At 44.5% G+C, this 22,097-nt stretch overlaps 1 protein-coding gene across 3 annotated transcripts; it reads right to left on the bottom strand.

The window, feature by feature from the left end:
* Positions 1-1,073: 1,073 nt before the first annotated feature.
* On the bottom strand, positions 1,074-13,299 carry ZNF892 (zinc finger protein 892). 3 transcript variants are annotated; one of them, XM_046661689.1, is made up of 5 exons: positions 12,696-13,299; positions 11,814-11,897; positions 8,405-8,510; positions 7,825-7,911; positions 1,074-5,545 (listed from the first exon to the last, which is right to left on the bottom strand). In XM_046661689.1, exons 2-5 carry the CDS (start codon positions 11,844-11,846, stop codon positions 4,275-4,277), a joined length of 1,497 nt encoding a protein of 498 aa, XP_046517645.1. In that variant the 5' UTR covers positions 11,847-11,897; positions 12,696-13,299; the 3' UTR covers positions 1,074-4,274. The 3 variants fall into 3 exon arrangements, with proteins under 3 accessions (XP_046517645.1, XP_046517647.1, XP_046517646.1); XM_046661691.1 differs by having other exon boundaries at positions 8,405-8,578; XM_046661690.1 differs by lacking the exon at positions 12,696-13,299 and having other exon boundaries at positions 11,814-12,157.
* Positions 13,300-22,097: the final 8,798 nt, after the last annotated feature.

The following is a 22,097-nucleotide window of genomic DNA, read 5'->3' on the forward strand; positions in this document are numbered from 1 at the left end:
TGGACAACAATCACCCATTCCAGCCAAAGGCCATGGGAAAAACTGTGGCCCTGACCACAACAACAAAGGCTGAGTGGGGAGCCTACACTTCCACCCTCACCAAGCTCTAACAAGGTTCCTTAATGTCCCAACCCACTCCAGAGTGATATCAGAGAAGGTCAAGTGGGAGACAGGATTTTCAGAAGTGACCTCTCCCCCCATCCCACTCCAGTAGTGTCATTGGGGACTAGGTGGGGAGACTGGGCCTCCAACCCTATCCAGAGACAAGACATCTCTGCCCCTCCTTACTTGATTTCATCAGTAGAGGCCTAGTGGAGATTCAAGAGTTTCGCTAATGACAAACAGTAATGCAGTTACTCCCCACCTAACCCCACCCCAACCTGTGATATCAGAGGAGGCCTAGCATCAGCAGTATTGAGGACCACCACCTCAGGTGTCAATAGAGGCCAATGATGAACCTGGACTTCCAATGCCAACTTACAGCAATAAGGCAGTGTCCCCCAAACCCTTTCTCCACCAGAGCAGTGTCAGAAGAGGAGTGCCCAAACAAAAGCATTAAACAGGATACAGAGTCTTGTAACATAAAACTCAAAATGTCCAAATTTCAAATGAAAATCACTCATCACACAAAGAACTAGGAAAATCTCAACTTGAATGAGAAGACAGTCCAGAGATGCCAACACTGAGAGGACGTAGATGTTAGAACTACCTGACGAGGACTTTAAGACAGCCATCATAATAACGCCTCAATGAGCAATTGCAAACATGCTTGACATAAATTTAAAAAACAGAAAGTCTCAGCAAAATAGAATACACAGAGAACCAAACGGAACTGAAAAATACAATAAATGAAATAAAACCCGATGATGGGCTCAACAGAAGAATGGAAGGCACAGAGGAAAGAATCAGTGAACTTGAAGACAGAACAATAGAGAATACCCAATCTGAACAACGGAGAGAAAATTGCTATGGACTGAATCGCATTCCCCTCCCCCCTGCCCCAATTCATATGTTGAAGCCCCAATCCCCAACGTGACTGTATTTGGAGATAGGGCTTTTAGAAGGTACTTAAGGTTAAATGAGGTCATAAGTATGGGATCCTAATCTGATAGGATTGGTAGCCTTATAAGAAGAGGAAAAGAGAATTCTCTTTTTCTCTCCACATGTATGCACCAAGGAAAGGCTGTGAGGACACAGCAAGTAGTGGCCATCTGCAAGCCTAGAAGAGAGCTCTTACCAAAAACTGAATTGGCTGGCAACTTATCTGGGCCTTCCCAGCCTCCAGAAGTGTGAGAAATAAATTTCTTTTGAGTCATCCAGTCAATGGTATGTTTTTTACAGCACCCCAAGCAGATTAAGACAGATTTTGGTACCTAGAAGTGGGGTGCTGCTCCAACACATACCTAAAGATGTGGAAGCAGCTTTGGAACTGAGTAACAGATAGAGGTTGGGAAAGTTTCAAGGTGCACGCTAGAAATATGGAGGTTAAAGGCCCTTCTGGTGAGGTCTCAGCCAGAAACGAGGAACGCATTATTGGAAACTGGAAGACGATTCTTGATGTAAAGTGGCAAAGGACTTGGCTGACCTGTGTCTCAGTGTTTTGTGAAAGGCAGAACTTGTGAGCAATGAAACTGGATATTCAACAGAGATGTCCAAGCAAAGCAGGGAAGGTACAGCTTGGGTCCTCCTTACTGCTTACAGCAAAACGTGAGCAGAGAGAGAAGGAATTGTTAAGCAAAAAGGAACCAGAACTTGGAGATTTGGATAATTCTATCTATCCATACTGTAAAATATGAGAAATCTCAATCTGAAGAGAAGAGGGTGTGGCTGAACAACCATTTGATAAAGAGATCATGAGTGAGACTCATAAACTTAATCAGCCATCTCAGCAGACGCCAGGAATAGAAATAAGATTATATCAGCAGAAACACCACCAGCTGGGACTAAAGGGGAATGAAAAACCAGACAAATGAAGGAGGGCCATGAGACTTCTTAGATGTTACAGGCCCAGACAACAGAGGTATTCAGCTGCAAACATGCCCTATGCTTCAAGAAAGTTCCAGAAGAATGACTCCAAGCTGATTCAGAGCGCATCAGGTTGCCTCTTGTTTCAAAGTGGGGGGACACCAATGAGTTTCAACAATCCAGACAGCCTCCAACCACAGGGTTGTGCAGCAGAGCCTTGGTAGCAGACCCATTGCACCAGTGGGTCTGGAAGGTGGGGCATCAAGCCGAGGAGGATTATTCTCACGCCTTAAGATCTCATGGAGTTTGCCTTACTAGGTTTTGGACTTGCTTGGGACCCATCATCCCTTCCTTCTTTCCTGTTTCTCCCTTTTAGAATATCTGCACTATGCCTGTCGCACAATCCTATTCTGGAAGCACTTAACTTATGTGGTTTCACAGATTCACAGCTGGACAAGTATTTTGCCTCAGGATGAATTATAGCTCGAGTCTCACCCATATCTGATTTATGTGATACTTAGATGAGACTTTGAACTTTAGAAGTGATGCTAGAATGGGTTAAAACTTTTGGGGTTGTTGGGATGGTGTGAATGTATTTTGCATGTGAGAAAAACATGAATTTGGGGGGAGCAGGGGCAGAACACTATGGACTGAATTACGTCCCCTCAAGTTCATATGTTGAAGCACTAACTCCCAATGTGACTACATTTGGAGATAAGGCTTTTTGGAGGTAATTAAGGTTAAATGAGGTCATAACGCTCGGAGCCTATTCGGAGAGAATCTCTCTCTCTTCCCACGTGCATGAACCAAGGAAAGGCCACGTGAGGACACAGCAAGAAGGTGGCCTTCTGCAAGCCAAGAAGAGAACACTTGCAAGAGACCAAAGTCAACACCTTGATCTTGGACTTCCCAGCCTCCAGAACTGTAAGAAATTAGTTTCTGTTGTTTGAGCCACCCAGTCTATGTTATTTTGTTATGGCAGGCTGAGCAGACTAAGAAAAAAATATACTGAAAAAAAATGAACAGAGCCTCAGGAACCTGTGGAACAGCAATCAAAGATCTAACATTTGTGCCATCAGAGTCCTGGAAGGAAAGAAAGGGTGGGGGTGGGGGGCTGAAAATGTATCCAAAGAAATGGTGGCTGAAAAATCCCCCAAATTTGGCAATAGACATTAATCGTACAGATTCAAGAGCTCAGAAAAATGGATAAACTCAAAGAAATCCACACCAAGACATCACAAACTTGTGGAAACTAAAAACCCAGTACTCAAAATATTTGCAGTGATAACCTTCAAAGTTTCAATGAAAAAAATATATACACAAAGATGTCATCTGCCTCTATCCCCGAGAAAAATGGTGACAGGCAAGAATTTCAAAGTCTTTTCAAGTTTTCACAATCTAATATGCAGTGTCAGCTCAGGTCCACAACTAAATTTTACTATGGTATGAAAAAGTCTAAGTACAAACTACATACAACTGAGGTAAATCTTTATAAATAAGCACATTCTCAGGTAACTCAGATAGCTTAACAGACTGAAAACATCAAAGGTCCCTTCTGTACTCTCCCTTTCTAGGCTGTCCATCTTGACCCTTGGAGTTAATGTGATTCTTAGTAGGTGACATCTCAATATGCAAGGTCGAAAAGACAAAAAGTGCAGAAGTGGACTGCCAGGCCAACGTTCCTAGGCTTCAGGGTGGAAACTTTGCAACTGACCAACTAACAAGTCTGACTAATACTTTTCCTGGTTGTATGTGTTTGAATAGTTTTCTCCATCAACATTTCTTGAGTTCATTCCCCCAGCTCTTTTTCTCTATCCTTTCTGCCTACCTCTTCAGTGCCCTTGTAATAAAGACTAGGGACAACTTCCCTTCCACTGCCACCTCCAAGCCTGGACACACTCATTGTGAATTCTCAATCTCTTGATTTCTACCCCTGTAATTTCCCCAAAAGCACTTATCTCTGTAAAATCTCATCCCCTTAGCATTATGAGACTACCCAGCCCAGCCAAGATGTCTTCTTTCCATCATGGCATACCCTATTTCTCTCTCAAGGATTAGGTAGCTTACATACACATTAGGGTATTGGAAATAATTTCCTTCTTTCCCCAGGGAAATTCAGTGTCCTCCATTAGAACACTTTAAAAAATGTAAAACTCCTCTTTCACATTCTGTCAGCTATGTCCCATATCAACAATGACTTCTCAATGACTATCTTTTTTGTAACAGTCATAAATTCCTTTGTAGCCCTCACAGCATGTATAGTAATTGTTCAATAAATATGCTCTGAACGTACTACATTTATATAATCTTTATCCAGTATGAATTCTCTTTTGCTGGCTAAAGACTGAATGCTCACTAAAGGATTTTCCATATTCCCCGGTTTTCCCTCCAGCATGGGTTTTCTGATGTTGAGAAAGGGATGAACTCTGGCTGAAAGCTTTTCCACATTCCTTACATTTGTAGGGTTTTTCTCCAGTGTGAGTTTTCTGATGCTTTGTAAGAGATGAGCTCTGGCTGAAAGCTTTTCCACAATCCTTACATTTGTAAGGTTTCTCTCCAGTGTGTGTTCTCTGATGACGAATAAGGGCTGAGCGGTCACTGAAGGATTTGGGACAATCACTGCATTTATAGGGTTTCTCCCCAGTGTGAGTTCTCTGGTGTTGAGTCAGGGCTGAACAGTAGCCAAAGGCCTTCCCACATTCATTACACTCATAAGGCCTCTCCCCAGTATGAGTTCTCTGGTGCTGAATAAGGCCTGATCGATCACTAAAGGCTTTTCCACATTCATTACACTTATATGGTTTCTCTCCAGTGTGAATGACCTGATGCTGGGTAAGGAATGTGCTTTGGCTGAAGGCCTTCCCACATTCATTACACTCATAAGGTTTCTCTCCAGTATGAATTCGCTGATGTTGAGTGAGGTATGAACTCTGATTAAAGGCCTTCCCACATTCATTGCATTCATAGGGCTTCTCTCCAGTATGAATTATATGATGCCGAATAAGGGCTGAGCGGTGACTGAAAGCTTTCCCACATTCGTGACATTCATACGGTTTCTCTCCAGTATGAATTCTCTGGTGTAGAGTAAGGTGTACGCTCTGGCTAAAGGCTTTACCACATTCGTTACATTCGTAAGGTTTTTCTCCTGTGTGAATTCTCTGATGCAAGACAAAAGCTGAGTAGTAACTAAAGGCCTTCTCACACTCATTACACTTCCACGGTTTCTTTCCTGTACAAATCTTCTCATGCCTCGTTAGATCTGCATTTCGTTTTAAGTTCTTTTTGAATGAATCACAATTATGTAGTCTTTCTTCTTGCTGTTGAACATGTAATGATCTCCAACTAAAATTTCTTCCAGATTCACCACACTGGTAACTTCTCTCCCCAGAAGATCTCTTCTGAGTGACAACCTCTTGCATTAAATGTTTCTCATGGTTTTCCTGCTGACTCTCTAAAGAAGCCTCACATTCACCGGAACTTTCCTTTGGAAATCTATCTATTAACACCCCAGGGGCTGATGCTTCTTCAGAAATGTCCTGCTTTGGAGTTTGCTCCTTGCTTTCTGGTTTTGTCTCCCAGTCTGAAAAACACAAAAATACAAAGATATCATTTCCTACATGGAGAGAAAAAAAAGTGCTATGGTAGGATAATATGAAACCAACAAACAAAAAATGCTTACAGGGAACACAGGAACTTAAAAGCTCTCAAAAATAGCCTTACAATCTTGAGAGACTATGAAAAAAAAAAAGGTCGACTGGGCAAAGAAGAGCAGTTGCATAAAGGAGGAGGGTGAGCAGGTACTCAAGACTACTCTATCCAGCAGGGTAGGAAATAAGAAAGAATAACAGAAAAGACTAAGCAGATATGATGTGGGGAAATGGCAGATAAAAAACAGGGTTTGGTGGAGACAGGGCTGGGATCAGAGAAAGACGGTCTCCCAGGGATTGCCCATTGTCACTGCCTCAGCAGAGCCTCATCACTTCATGTGTTGAGGATGACCATCTTGAGCTGATCTCCTTGCCAGCAATCATTTCCCATTCCAGTATGTCCCAATCAATCACTGCTAACAGACTCATCTTTCAAAACCATCTCTCTTACACAAATAACTCTGCTGCTTCCACCTTCTCAAGATAAGACACAAATTCTAGAAGCTACCATTCAAAATGGCCCAGATTTACAATTTCAAATCATCACAAAGCTTAGTAATTAAGAAGCAACTAATCATCTCTGATTGCCCCACACCCAGCAAATTGCAAAGAGTAAAAAGAACTAATTTTTTTTTCTTTTAAAAAGGGTAGTGTGTGAAGAGGGGAAGGTCAAATCCCCATGTGCTCAGACTGGCATCCCCTGTCAGGATACCTGCCCCAAAACCCTAGACTTCTCATTAAAGGTTTGGGGGAAAAAGCTTTACTGCTAAAAATGTTTAAATATTTCCAGGCTTAAATGGTCTTTAATATCCATTCCAACCATGACTCTACACGAAATAAATCACTACAGTGTTCTCAAGTACATAAAATCAGGGAAGTGTCTGAGATTTTAAAATAAGCAGAAATAGGTTAAAGGCAAATGGACTTTCAGCTAAGGGGAGTGAAAGAATTAAAGTCCCAAATGTTCATGGAGAACATACGGTCAGTGGAGGCTAGTAACAGACTTGCCTGCCTGGTGTTAAGGGGTCAAGTTAGAAACAAAGAAGGCAAAAGGGCTAGGCAGGTAGACTAACAAAGGCCTTGAAAGCAGGTAGAGGAATGCAGAAGTGGCAGAGTAAGCAACTCACTGTGGGGAATCTAGCAGTATTCTGCTGCCTCAGTTACAGAAGGATAAGACCAAAGAAAGTATAATTAGCTGGTAGTCTATTGCATAATCAAGTTTGACAGAAATGATAGGGTCAAATCCATGACATCTTTTTAAAAAAAGTTACCAGGACTTAATCAATAGTTATCATTTGCTTAGCATATAGCCAGGTACTGTTCTAAGCACTTCTCTTGGGTTATTTCATTTGATCCTCCCAACAACCCTATGAGTTAAGTATTATCATCATTCCCATTTTGCAGTTGGGGAATTTGAATCACAGAGAGGATAACTCACTTGTTAAAGGTCACAGACCTAGTGAGCAGCTGAGATTGACTTTGAACCCAGGAAGACTAGTTCCAAGGTCTGCATTCTTTTTTTTTTTTGAGGAAGATTAGCCCTGAGCTAACTATTGCCAGTCCTCCTCTTTTTTGTTGAGGAAGACTAGCCCTGAGCTAACATCGTGCCCATCTTCCTCTACTTTATATGTGGGACACCTACTACAGCATGGTGTGCCAAGCAGTGCCATATCCACACCTGGGATCCGAACCAGTGAACCCCAGGCCACCGAGAAGTGGAACGTGCGAATTTAACTGCTGCACCACCAGGCTGGCCCCCAAGGTCTGCATTCTTAACTACTATGTTATGCTGCCTGCCATAAAATAGAGAGGAAGGCAAGGCAAAACTCAGAGATCAACTCATAGTCATTGGTCTGAGACAAAAAGTAGCAAAATCCTGTAGAGATAAAATAACATATATGAAAAAGCCAGGTTTAGAACCTTGCACCCAAGCAAATTATTAACAAACTTAAAAATGTTGATTTAATTTCATCTTATTTAGGAAAAAGAATCGGTCTGAAAGGGTGGAAAGCATTTACATTCTAACAAATAAAATTATGAATTTATTAAAAAATCATCATCCACAGAGCTGGAGTGTGGCACGGGAGAAAGGAACTTCACTTCAACTTTTGCATGGGTCTAGAGAAATCTGGAAAGGCTTCTCCACAAGCATTTCAAAGATACTTTTCCCACTGACCACCTGAGTTTTATGTTCATTGTCTCCAACACTCACCTGGACCAGTCGCTTTTGGGATTTCTCTCTCCAGTTCCTCCTTACACTCCAACGGAGAGATTACATCAGGCTTGGAAATTGGAAGCCCTATTCATGGGGAAAGAAAAAGGAGTCTGGTAAAGAGCTCAGTGCTAGCTCCTTGGTCATTAGGGAAGACAACATAAGACAGAGAGAGAGGGGCTGGTTTTGGATTTCTCCCTCAACAGTGCTCAGAAGAAGGCAGAAAGATTGATACGAGGTTTACTTGCATTCAGAACAACTGAGTCACTTGTTTTTCCCTCTCCCTATCAAAAGAATAGGTACTCATTTCTCAAGAGATGTTTTCACTAGAACTTTGTCTCACATCCTTGGTCAAGGAGTAGAGAAGAAGGATGCTATTGCCAGGTGAATACAATAAAAAGGTGTCCATTTCTAACTCTAGGAGTGTTAAAATTATATCCAGAAGCAAACAGCAGAAACTGTCTGTCTTAGGCCTTTTAGAGATTAAGAATCTTTGAATCTAAGAACCCCAGAGCTCCTAGGAACCGAGGAAGCAAAGGTACAACAGGTAAACTCCCAGGGGAGGGGGAGTCATCCTTACCCAGCAAGACCAGATTCCTATGCTTCTTGGGCGCATCTCCCTGAGGAGGGTTCAGCTGCCCCCACTTGGGGAGAGCCTCAGCCATATCCCTGACCATCGACGACTCCTGAAGAACCAAACACATCAGTGCTCACCAAGGGACCTCCTTCCAGAGGCTTCTGAGAAGGACTCAAACTGACAGCACAGGAGAAGGAAGACAGGAAGGACAGGAAGGTTAGACAAAACGACCTCTAACATCCCTTCCAATACTACGGTTCTCAGGCGGATTTGCAGCCACAGACTCACTCCCTGCCTCCAACTATAAGAACTGCATGTTACCTGCCAGTAGGAAGGAAAGCACCTCTCCATAAAATCTGAAGGTACCAAGTTATTAGTTTATGTATCAATAAACTAAATTATAAGGGGTGACTGGACACATGTGTATGGTGATAGATGGTAATTAGTCTTTGGGTGTTGAACATGATGTACTCTACACAGAAATTGAAATATAATGATGTACACCTGAAATTTACATAATGTTATAAACCACTGTTACCTCAATTAAAAAAATGTGGAGAAAAAGATCAATACAGTTACCTAAAAACCCTATAGTCTTAATAAAGATAAATAAACTAAATTATAGAAACCCTTAATATTTAGACATGGGGAAGTGAAGCAAATGTAATTATGAGTTAAGTATTTTCTTTATGGTATAGTTTTACAATATAGGGGATTAAGAAATATGAAATATTTTCCTCTCTAGTCTTCTTTTGGGAATAAAATTCGCCCAATATATATTAAAAATTAAGAAGTCTGCTACATGTGTCACAGAATATAGATTTATTTGTAAAACAGTGACCCAAGCCCAAATTATTATGAAAGTTCCCAAAGTGTTCTTGCCATTTCTTGTAACGGCCCTGATGGGTCTGGCCCCTGCCTCTACTCTCTACCCCAGCATATGCTACTCCTCCCGCATTCTCTGTGCTCCAGCTGGAGGCCATCTTTCAGCTTCCTGAAATGTATGCCACATTCCCTTTTGCTCCTTTTCACATGCAGCTTCCTGTTCCTGAATGTTCTCCCCCTGCCCTACCCTTTCAGGTATTTTAATCCTACTCACACTTCAGCTCTCAGCTCAGATGTCACCTCCTCAGGGAAGCCTTCCCGGACTCTCAGGGTTGCAGCCCCATGTTCTTTCCCTTCTCTTGGGTTACGGGCACACTGAGAGACTTTGTGATTATCGTCTGACTGTCCCATTAGACAGTAGGCTCTATGAGAGCAGAGGTCAGGTCTGCTTTTGCTCACTGAAGCAGCCCTAGTACGTGGTGCAGAGCAGGAAGACTGTAAATACTTCTCAGAGTATTGAATGAAGGAAGGAACACTTGAACAAGAATTACTAGAAACAAGTTTAAATGGGGTGTTCTGTAAAATGTGCATGAAAACAGAGGTGGGGAGAGGAACAGAAGGGTATTAAAGTTGGAAAACACTGCAGGAGTGTTTACTCCAGCCTAACCTTAATCTAGATCATGGGCACAAAGTTTAGACTGCCTGCTAAAATGTGGGGCAAGGGAGAGGGTGGGTAATGCTACTTTGAATCTGTAGCTGAATCTGTTTACTACCGATAAGACAAATGCCTAATAATTTTTTCATTGTATTAAAAAAATTTCTATACAGGGGCTGGCCCCGTGGCCGAGTAGTTAAGTTCGTGCACTCCGCTTCGGCGGCCCAGGGTTTCACTGGTTTGGATCCTGGGTGCGGACATGGCACCACTCATCAGGCCATGCTGAGGCGGCATCCCACATGTCACAACTAGAAGGACCCACAACTAAAAATGCACAACTATGTACTGGGGGGCTTTGGGGAGAAGAAGGAAAAATTTTAAAAAATAATAATAAAAAAATAAAAAATTTCTATACAACTTCAATTTAAATGAGACACATTAAATAGACCAGTTCCTGGATGCTAGCAAATGAACCAATCCTACCCCTTTTCGAACCACCACTTTTGCCAAAGACCCCTGAACATAGATATGAATATAATGGTTAATTTTATTTATATTCATCATTCTAATGTTTATGATACAGCCCTCCAAAAACAACTCACATTAACGAAATAAAGTTAAAAGCTACCTACTTGGAAAATCCCCTGCCCAAAATAATTTAACTCTTTATTCTAATACTTGAAGTGTGAAATCACTACCCTTTTCATTTCAGTTTATGGTCCCTTAAGGCCATATGCCTCAGGAGTGATCAACACAAGCAATATCATTTGTACAGTCTTCTTTCTTTACAAATAATGCTCACAGTAACAGACTAACTGGCAGTTCCTTTCAGACTGGAGTTCCCTGAGAAAACCTCAGCAATCAAACTCGTTTATGGAGCTGCTGCTCAGTGTGCACGTGCTGGGGCTGGAGGGCAGAGGCAGACCAATCAGACACTGTCCCGCAGATGCTACTGACTTTCTCTTCCCTCTTCCCTCTGAAAGAGATCTACAATTCAGATCAGAACCAGTACTGGCCTTTTCTCCCAGCGTCTTACATGGATCATCAGCTCCTGTGTGCTGTGAGGCCAGGTCTGAAGCTCACAAGCACTCCTAGTGCCCTTACCACATTCTCCCAGGGTCTGCCATTCTCCCAAGGTCCGCCATTCTCCCAGGGTCCTAGGCCAGATCCTACAGAAGCATCTTGACTAATCTCTCCCCAACCAGTCATGGCATGTTTCATCTTGCTGAGCCTCTAAAAACCTTCACAGGGCCTTAATCGCCCTTGGAATAAGACCCAGCGTGGATTTGCCTGTGGTCTGGCTACAACATACCTAAGCTTCCCTCACACTCCAGCTCACTCCACAGTAACACACACATACCCCTCGAAGATCTCTAACTCTCTCATCACTTGGAGACTCTTTTTTGCCAAACCTGTTCTCTCTCTTGGAATATTCCTGTATTCTATTCTCCAACCACTTATTTTCTCTTGCTTTTCAAAGTACAGATTTTATCCCAATATTTTTCCCCCAAATACTGTAGAGGATGGAAAACCTCTTCCAAGGCCTTTTATGACTTGTCTGTACCGGTCATTTCTGCATTTAGAAATACATACATTTCTTCTTGCTGTTTAACTATGTTACTTATCTATATCTTATCTCCTCAGTAAACTTCAGCACAACTGGCTTTCATCACTTTGCATCTCACCATGAGGCCAAGTACAGCACTGAGGAGTTAGTAAGTGTGCACCAAGCACTAAGTGGACAGAGAAGTAATGCCGGGAGAGAAAGTCCTGCATAAGTGAGGAGCACGTACTGTCAGGTTCACAATTCATCATTTTATCAAGATGAACCCAGTGGTCTAGGAATCAGGGCTGAGCAATTCCATAACAATGGAAGGAACCACATTTACGTTCTGAGAACACAAGGAAAATAAAAGAAGGACCTAAACCCACCTGGGAGGCAATGGTCAGCAGCACAGTGGTCATGCTATTTTGGGTTTCCAGCACCAGGAAGGTCTAAGTCCTCAGAAAGTGACCCTAGACGTGAAGATAGAAATCATGATAATTACTCTTGCCTTCCCGTAAACTCGCAGAAACTGTCATATGCAGCTACTTGTCACCTAAGAAGAGCTGACACAAGGAACCAAGGGACAATCCCACAACATCCCTGAATCAAGACAGCCATGACCTTGCTGCCTCAGGTTCCTCCCATCCTCCTCCGCCCTTAACTTCCAGTAGAACTCTGCTATGAGAATCTGGACACATAAACTAAATACATATTTGTATCTTTCATCTGCTGAGTGACAGTCAAATAACACTCAAAGTCTCTTGTGTCAGTCGGTGCCTCACTTAATGATTCATCCCTGTTCTATTCGAGGCTCACAGGATGAACGAACACTAAATTCTTTTTAAACGTTGTCTTTTCAGAGAGAACACTGGCTTTCTCAGAAATGCGATGGGTCTTGTGGGAAAAAATCCAGGATTCTGAACAAATCCTATGACTTCTCGAATCCTCACTTGCCCCATCTGCCAGATGGGTATCCTACTGCCTCATGGGGTTCCTGTGAGGACAAAAGGAAGTCATTATCAAAAGCCAAATAGTCAGATCTGCTGATTTGGGGGGCAGGGGAGGCGCACATCATCCTAAAGACCAGCAGGGCAAGGCAGGCGGCGGGCTCTCCCTGAAAACCCCAACGTGAGGATAACCAGCAAGAAGGGGCTCTCTCACACAGAGACAGGACGCTTCTCCTTCCCGAGCCTGCCCCAGCCAGAGGGCAGCCTTTCTCCTTTTACTCTCCAGCAGGCACCGCGCCCGCACCCCTCCCAAATTCTCACCTCTGCCCCCCGGCTCCCTGCGACTCTCTCCCGGCCCGCGCAGGTGACTCCCGCCGCAGAGAAAGGCGCAGCGAACGCGCGAGGGGCCCGGGGGCTGGGAGGGAGGTCGCCCACCCAGGGGCGGGGAACACGCGCGACCCTCGCGGGGCAGCCTGCGCCCCCGACCCGGGGGCCCTCCAGCCGCCCTCCTTCCGGCCACTGAGACTTAGAAGGACACACGCTCAGTCCTGTTCGACCCCAGGCTCGACCTCACGCCCGACACGGAAGAAGCCGGGGCAGACAACAAAGACATCTAGGAGCCGGCCGGGCCCGGTCGCGCCTGCCCGAACTCGCGGCTGAACTACAACTCCCAGAATCCTCCGCAGGGCGCGGCTCGCGACACCGTACGCCGCTTCCCAGAGGACTCCGGGGGACGCTGGCCAGGGGTCTTCCGCCCTCGGGGCTGTCTCTCCCGCGATGGGGGCTCCCGGTTCTGGGTTTCCCGGGGTGTTGGGCCCTTAGAAAGGTCCTTCTTGGGCGTTCGAAGGGCCGGGCTTTTCCTGATGCCGATTCTGCCTTCCCGCCCCGGAAGATGTGCTCGGCTGCACCAGACCCCGCCGCACGTGGGACACTCTCTCCCCTGCAGCTGTAACCGGTGGATGGCTGCGCCCCAGCACACCAGGATTCCCTCGTAGCTGCTGGACTCCCTCAGAGGGAGGCGCCGCATCCCAAAGGATGGTTACCCCACCGCCGTCGCTTCCCTTCTGCGCCTCCTCGGCAGTAGGCCCATTGCGGCAGGGTAGAGGTTACCTCAAGTAGCCCGGGATGTTTATTCCAGGCTGCACTTTGGAATAAGAAAAAGTAATATCTCAGTCTCGGGAATCACATCAACCCAGAAACAGAGCCCCATGAAGTTGTCAGTTAGTAACTGGTACCGCTGACCTCAAGGGGACTGGAACATGAAAGACTTTGACTCCCGAGGAGCTCCAGGAGCTGCCTGCTGGGAGTCGGGGTGTCTTCAGGCTGGTGCATGTTCTCACTTATCTTCCCACGATAAAGTAGCCAATGTTCCATCCGGTTCAAATTCCCGAGAAAGAAAATCAGATTAGCCTAACTGTCCCTGTTTGGGTATCAGCCGCAATGTCCGTTTATCCTTTCTCTAATAGAGTTCCCAACTTTTAGGTAGGCCTAAGGCTTCCCCGAGTAACGATTACATTTCTCATCATCCCTGCCTCTTGCCAGGGAGATGAGAGCAAAGTGATTCTTAAAGGAAAGAGGAAAGCTCCTCCAATACTGGCTGGAACACAGACAAGTCATCATGACCACGTGGACACCGTTAACACCCTAGTGTAGGGGAGGAGGACATTTCCTCTCCCCAAATGTGGGTTCCTGTGGCCGGAGAACGAATTAAATTCACATGAGACAGAATAGCAAGAGAAAATTAAACAAAGCTTTATGAGGAACCATGGCCCGGGGCCTTTCTTCCCGAAGGAAGAAAGAGGGCCGAAGAAGTGGGGTGCACATATACCCCCAAACAGGGTGTTTCACATGTGATTGAAATGTCCCTCCCACAATAGTCACAAGATTGCCCTGTCGGCACAGTGCTTGATGGACACAGCAGGTAGTGGTTGGCTATCTTGGTGGGCGTAGCAGGAGGCTAGTCGATTGTCTGGAGCTGGGCAGTCACAGGTGAGCGCAGCAATCAGTTCCTAGCCTAAAGAAAGATGCTTAATCCTTAAAGAAATGCCAACATTGGGAGGGGGAGGGAAGTCAGATACAGGAGGTTAGCAGCCTAGCACAATAAAATGCAGATTTAAGTCCTTGCCTTTGGTATTGATTAAGAGTTTTTGGAGAGAAGGTCATCTCCTTTCTTCTTCCTGGTACAGAGAGGGAGGCACCTTTTACAGATAGAGATTTACCTTACAAATGTAAATGTGTCCTAAGGAAGGGCAAGTTCCATTCCTCAGAGCCTCCTTCCCTGTCCCAGTTTATCAAAAGCAATCAGCCTCAAATAATCCTGATGCCAAAGAGACATATCTTGGGGTGGCCAATTTCAGGGCCCCACACTAGGAATGGCAAACCAACAAGATAGAAGGAACTGAGCCCCTGACGGTTTGGTGGAACTTGCTCTTTAACATGAGAGAGATGTAAACTGTTGTGTAAGCCACCGTTATGCTGGGTCTCTGCTAAGTCTGTCTCCTAACTGGTCTATAGGTTGGCTGCTTTTGGTCCAGTCAGCTAGGTCTGGGAGGAGAGAGGGCGTGTGGCAGAGAACACAGCCCTGCAAGCTCAAAGAATAGCTGAAGGGCTCCCTGCTCCCAGCTTCCATCAGCAAAAGATAAGCAGTGGGCAGTTCCTTTCAAAAATGGTGTGTATGAAAGGCACCACCAGCTGACCTGTCTGGAAAAGCTGGTAATACTTTTCCTCCTTTTGTTAACCATCCCCATCACAGCAATCCCTTTTCTTTAGTTACCATGTCAATGGTCAGTTCTCAGTCTTCTTCTCACTTTACCAGTCAACAGCAGTTAAAACTGACTCCTCCCTCCTCCTGGAAACACTCTCTGGTTTTCCTCCTTGAATGGTCACGCCTTCTCAGTCTCCTTAAGTAGTTCCTCCTCTTCCAGCCTCTAAACCAAGGGTTCTCAAACTACAACATGGTCAGAGTCACCTGGAGAGCTTGTTCAACTGGAGCCTTTAATTCCACCCCTATTCAGGATGTCTGGGGTGGGGCCTGAGAATTTGCCTTTCTAAAACTTCTCAAGGGGTGCTGAAGCTGCTCATTTGCGAACGAACTCAATGTTGTGTTGACGAAAATAATCCAGAACCAATCTATAATGAAAATTTGGGTGAGTTTATTCTGAGCTGAAATCTGAGGACCATGGCCCAGGGCCTTTCTTCCCAAAGGAAGAAAGGGCACCAAAGAAGTGAGGTGTACAGAGTGGTTATATACCCCCAAGCAGGACGTTTCACATATGATTGAAATGTCCCTCCCACAATAGGCACAAGATTGCCCTGTCAGCACAGCGCTTGATGGACACAGCAGGTAGTGGGTCTGCTGTCTCAGAGGGCGTAGCAGGAGGCAATTCTATTGTCTCGAGCTGGGCAGTCACAGGTGAGCGCAGCAATCAGTTTCTAGCCTAAGGAAAGATGCTTAATCCTTAAGGGAATGACAACATTGGGAGGGGGAGGGAAGTTGCACCTTTATCTCAAGGGCCTTTGTTCTTGCCATAGGGAATATCTAAAGCAGATATACAACGCGTGCTCAACAGCCATGGTCAGGCCCTTTTGGAAAGACAAGGTCAGGCTGAATTAGGTTTATACCAAATGGCTTCCTCATATTCTCCAATATATCCTATTGCTTGCCATTTTTATTTGTCAGTTGGAATGTTCGGGGCTCAATTTTTGGGCCTCTCTTCTTTTCCTATCAGCACTAAGATTACTCCTTAGTAATCCCGTTCAGTCTCGATGTTCTAAATACCATCCACGTGTAGTCAACTACCAATTTGTATCTCAAGCCTGGCTTCTTCCCCAACCTTAAGCTGTCTCCTCAACCTCTTTACTTGGATGTTTAATAAATACGTCTAATGTAACATGTTCAAAACTGAACTTTTTTTTTTTTCTGAGGAAGATTTGCCCTGGGCTAACATCTGTTGCCAATCTTCCTCTTTTTTTGGCTTGAGGAAGATTTGCCCCAAGCTAACATCTGTGCCAATCTTCCTCTATGTTGTTGGGGGTCTCTGCCACAGCTTGGCTGATGAGTGGTGTAGGTCCATGCCCAGGATCTGAACCTGTGAACCTGGCTGTCAAAGCTGAGTGCACAGAATTTAACCACTACGCCATGGGGCCAGCCCCAAAACTGAACTTTTGATGTCCTTCCTCTCCCGCTGCCGTAACTCTTCCACCTGAAGTTTTCCACATCTTAGTAAATGGCAACTCCATCCTTCTGATGCAGGCTTGGTGAGCTGAGGAGTTGAAAGAAAGATTTCTTGGACTTTCAAGGTCTGCTAGCAGTGCTCCTTTATTCAGAGAACAGCATGGGGACAGGCCCCATGGACAGCAAAGAGCTGCAAGCATGAGACAGGACCCATGGGCAGTGAAGAGATGCAACAGGTTGAGGGTAGGGCTAAATTTATAAGGCATAGGTATGTCAGTTATTTCTTTACTAGACAAAGGAAAGATCATGTGAAAAAAAGTTGTTAAAATGGTATCAGTGCAGGTGAGGACTGGTCATATAACTTTGGATACGAGTCAGGTCAAATCAGGTCAGGATGTCCTATACTTCCTGGAGGATGATATAGATCAGCGTGTAGGGCAGGATGCCTTGGGCTTCTCTCCCTGGGGCAGCCTTGATCCTCCTCACTTCTAGTTGCTTAGTTCAAATACCTTGGAGTCATCATTCTTCTCTTTATCACACAACCCACATCCAGTTCCTCCTCAAATCCTGTTGGCTGTACTCTCAAAATGTATGCAGAATCTGACTACTTCTCACCACTTCCACCACTACCAACCTCATCTAAACATCCATCATCTCTTGCCTGGACCATTCTACATGCCTGCTAACTGCTCTCACTCCCACTCTTGCACTGCACATCCTATTCTCAACACAGTTGCTCCCACATCAGAACAAAGGCCAAAGTCCTTACAGTGGCCCACAAGGCCCTTCAAAATCTGTATCATCCACACCCACTAACTCTCCAATCTCATCTACTACTTTCCCCTCCTTTTTTCTGCTGCAGCCACACTGGCCTCTTGTCATTCTTTGATTAAGTGAAGCATGCTTCCACCAAAGAGCCTTTGTGCTTGTTCCTGTGTCTGAATATCCCTCCCCAGATATCCACATGGTTTGCTCCCTCACCTCCTCCATGCCTTTGTTCACCTCCTCTGGGAAGCATTCTCTGACCACACTTTGTTTTATTTTTTCCCCTTAGTACTTAGCTTTTTCTAATAAATAATTATTAATTTTGTTTATTGGGTGTCTCCCAACACACATACACCAGAGATTAAGCTCCACGGGGCAAGGAGATTCCCTAGAGTATTTATTGGTACTTAGATGATCAATAACTGAGTGAGAGTGTACTCTTCTCTATACTTGTAGAGAACGTAAAAGTGCCTGAAACTAAGATGGCCCTCATTGCTTTTCTTGGCTTTCATTTGTTTGCTTTTAGAAAACTCGGACTTCCTTAACAAGCCTGCCTTTATTCACATAGGCTCTACTTTAAAATAATGTGGCCCTAGACACTAGCAGCTGGCCCAAGCATGTACATGGGTGTCACATAGCAGTAGAGTGGAGTTGAAACATCTTGGGATGAAAACCCATTGGTCCCCAGTGAGTCCCATTGTCTCTTAAGGGTGGATGGCCCTTGAGTTTTCCTAAATTTAGTGAGGGCCTGTTACCTTCTAGTCTGGCTTTGTTTTTGCCACAACATCCTGCCAGGAAAGCATCCTTGCCTTCCTCAAGAAGCTACAGTGCCATGAAAGGCCATTTACTTTGATGTAAAAGTTGATGTTAAGAGAGGTAAACAAGGAATCTGTTAATCACCATGGAAGAGAGCAAAACTGAAAACGTAAAGTAAGGATTTGGTGGCAAAGAGGTGGAGATTTGAGGGATGTGAGATTCAACAGAAGAGAGACGTGTTAAAGGTCTCAGGTAGTGAGAGAGGAAGGCGGACCTGAGGCAGGAAATCAGGCTTGGAGTGAACAGCAAAAGGACTCAATCAGGCATATGCGAGTCTTGTGCTTCGTCACATTACCTCTGCCTCTGCACAGACCCTCAGCTATTTTCTCCACTTCAGCTGCCAGAGCTGCTCAACACACTCAGCCATTTGATTGCACCACCTGCAGCTGGACAGCGTTCTGCCTGGGAGCGCCAGTCTCTCCCCCTTGCTTGCCACAGGCCCAACACTGCACACTCAGGCTTCTGACTCATTGCACCACTTCCAGGCTTGCTGAAGTGCCATACAATGGGCTGTGGGATCTGGCTTTCCTAGCGGTGGCTGGATGATGCAACCTGAAAGTGTGAGGGGAACAAGAAGGATCAGATCAGATAAATTCCTTCTGCTTCTCTTTGCCAATCAACTGCTCCAAGGCACGGTTTCTCCGCATAGACCATCTGGAGACTTCTTGCAGAGCCAAGTAGATGCACATGCTGAATAACCTATTGTCTCTCTTCTCAGCTCATTGTGAAGCAATGGCCAATAGGTAATAGGCCACCTTGCTTTTCTTCCCATCCCTCCCTGCTTCACTTCCTTGTCCTCACTCTTGCTGCCCTAGGTCTGTACTTCATAAAGCCCCAGCTCTTAATCTTTGCCTTGGGCTCTGCTTCCTAGGAAATTTGGGCTAAGACTGGGAATGTAGCCTTCTCTCATGCCCTGGTCTCTCTAATAGCCTCATTGTTTCAGGGGAGAACTGTGAGTCATGAGCAGTGTATCCATGGTAAAGCAGAAGCAGTTATTAAGACCAGCTGATGAAGGCAGAGGCACAGGCTGAGACTTGGATCAAGTAAGGAGGAGCCTGGAGACAAGCCACTGGGAGAGAATGATAGAGGGTCTCTAGTCCTAGCACCAGGAGTTCCAAGGAAGCAAATACCTTAGTGTCAGTGTCCAAATGCTTACGGAACCCTGAATACATATTCTCTAATACAGCATAGCGGGAATTTACATGTAAAATTTCTGAGCATTCATCAGCATGAAGTCATGCTGATGGTAGACGAGATGTTGCAACTAGCAGTCCAGAAAAGAGCCACAGAATGAAGCTAAGATGGTTGGTGACATGACAAGCAACAACCAGGATCTACTTCAGGAACTTGATAAATGCTGCTTGGATATTTTATCTGGAATTTGGAAGGGGCAATGCCCAAGACAGAAGAATCTGAAGGTATCTGAGACATGGAGGTCTATCTAGCAGGTCTATATAAAGCCAAGTGAAAAACATCAACTCCGCCCAGATAGAGGACATTCAGGGTTGGTTTCAGCCTGTCCGTGGTTTTCTGGTGTAGGTTTGGTTTGTTCACCCATAATAGCTAAATAATAATAGTATGGATTCTTTGAAACTCATGAAGTTACTTGTTCAAGTAACTTTTTTTGAAGTGGGTCTTACTCCATCTTATATTTCCATCAAATAGACATTGATGAGGATTTTCAAGGGAGTTACAGAAAATTCCCATTTCCTAGCAGGGTCACTGTAGAGGAGTTAACGGGAAAGAAATAACGGGAATGGGCATTCGCATTGTGAGAGAAACCAATAGACCTTTATATGAGAAACACCTTTCAGCCAACATCATATCATCATTTTGCACTGAGACACATCATGTTCCTCCCTTTTACACACCGACAAACAACAGGAAGAGACAAATGGTAGACCTGGAAGATTACTAGGCCTCTCCACAAACAGGCTTAATAACAGTCAAGAGCTACATATTGAACTGACTCTTGGCAACAAGTTAACCAACTTCAAATAGTGTAAGTATATATATATATATAATTTATAATTCATTCTCTGTGTACTTTAGGAAGATAGTTGTCTACAGGTAAATGGATATGTTTTTAGTAAGAGTGGCAGAGAAGTTGGCCTGAAGAAAACCAGCCATGCAAAAGGATATTCAAAGGACTCTAGGGTCAGGCTACCAGATCCTCATAAAGGATTTGCAAAGAATTATGCTGGGCTAAAGGGACAGGGAAGACCTCTTTCTCTGTCTCCATTACTCTGCCACAATTAGGTACAACCCTGGAGGCATGAATACTCCAGAGCTGATCATAACAGATGTGGTCTATTACACTTCTGAAGTCATGCCAGCCTCACAATGAGGTACTGCTTGCCTCTCCTCTGGTCCTGGTTTGAGGCAGTATTTTCTCTGGGTAGAAGAGTTAGTTCCTTTTATATTGACTCTATGTATTTCTTTGGAAAGTTTAACAGGAATTCCCTTTGGCTATGAATACAGTGGTTGAAAACATAAGAGTCTTTCTCTCTCATTCAAGAATAGAAATAGGCAGCCAGTGCTGGTGTGGAGGCTCCATAAGATCATCAGGGAACCAAGTGTCTTCTGTTCTTCTCCTCTCCCATCCTTTAGGCCTTGATTATACCCTCAAAGTCACAAGATGCTTTATGGAATTCCAGCCATTAAATCCACATTCCAGGTGGAAAGAAGGGAAGGGAAAAGGGAATTTCCTAGCGTCCCTCTCTCTTTTATTAAGTTGCCTTCCCAGAAATCCTTCCCAACAAATTACAATTATATCAATACATCATTGGCCTGATATTTGATATATCAATATACTCTTGGCCTGATATTTGATATATCAGTATTTCATTGGCCTGATTAGCCATACCTCACTGCAAGAGAGGCTGAGAAATATAGTTGGGCACTCTGCTGCTCAGAATAGACTCAGATATCCTATTGGTAAGGAAGAAAAAAAAGAATGACCACAAGTTAGGCAACTAACAGCCTCTGCCATAGTAAGCATTACTCAATGCTCATTATCAACACTTTAAGCTATTGCAAGTTACTTTATCATGAAGTTCTATAAAATGGCTTCATAAGTTGAACTGCTGATCCTAGAATATTTGGTCATTTGCCTCTTCTGCACACTTTGCACAGGTTTGATACACATGTATGATGGAAAGGAATCCACATCCTTATGTGATACCTATGGCATGTTCAACAGGTCAGGCACCATCAGGGGTCAGATCTTTGATTACCATGGGGATTGATTTTTTGTGGCCTCTGCTATTGGCCATTTGTCCTGCCTAAAGTCCCAGATTCCTGCTCATTAACAAGATGAAAGAAGAGCGTGCCATGCTAATTCTCTATCCTTCATTCACTGGAGTGCTGATATGGCACAAGAAATTAAAATGATTGTGCTTTTTTTTTTTTTAAACGACCAGACACTAGGAATCTGTCCTCCTCCTCATCTTGGTGCTCATGCTCTCTCAGCTGCTCTCTGGAATTATTGCTTTATTACTAAGCAGGAATTCGCAAAGATGTAGGTATAAGGAAGCTAATCTAAGTCTTCACTGTGTAGGTGTGGACAGCCTGTATTTTGGTTTCAGAGATACCGATGTTGTGGGCAAGAAGGACATCATGTCTAATAGGATGTGATGGCCTAGCTTTCAGTTACATCCTCGCATCCACTGCTTTAGTACTGAAGGATGACCACTCATGGATGAGCTCTGTCTGGAGTTAACTTTCACTCTGTGGTATTCTTTGAGCTTAGACACAGCCCCATCCCCTGGGTCATTGTGGCTGACTTCTTCAGCCTGGGACCTCACCCAGCTGCCACGGCTGCAGCTGGTTGTTGCAACTGGACTTTGCACTGTTGGTATGAATATTGTTCCCTTCAGCAGCTATGAGTGAATACATCATGAGAAAGAGAAGGCCTGTGTCCAGGGTATCTATGGAATTGCAGAGCCAGGCTAAGGAATCTCAGTTAT

Source organism: Equus quagga, chromosome 5 (assembly GCF_021613505.1).
Source record: "Equus quagga isolate Etosha38 chromosome 5, UCLA_HA_Equagga_1.0, whole genome shotgun sequence".
Taxonomy (NCBI): Eukaryota; Metazoa; Chordata; class Mammalia; order Perissodactyla; family Equidae; genus Equus; species Equus quagga.

What these genes read in the sequence shown, in the direction of transcription:
- ZNF892 (XM_046661689.1), bottom strand. Translation starts at nt 11,846, where the DNA reads ATGACCACTGTGCTGCTGACCATTGCCTCCCAG. An exon ending in TGCTGACCATTGCCTCCCAG is followed by an intron (nt 8,511 to 11,813) that starts GTGGGTTTAGGT and finishes TTGGTTCTTCAG; the next exon opens with GAGTCGTCGATGGTCAGGGA. An exon ending in CCCAAAAGCGACTGGTCCAG is followed by an intron (nt 5,546 to 7,824) that starts GTGAGTGTTGGA and finishes TGTGTTTTTCAG; the next exon opens with ACTGGGAGACAAAACCAGAA.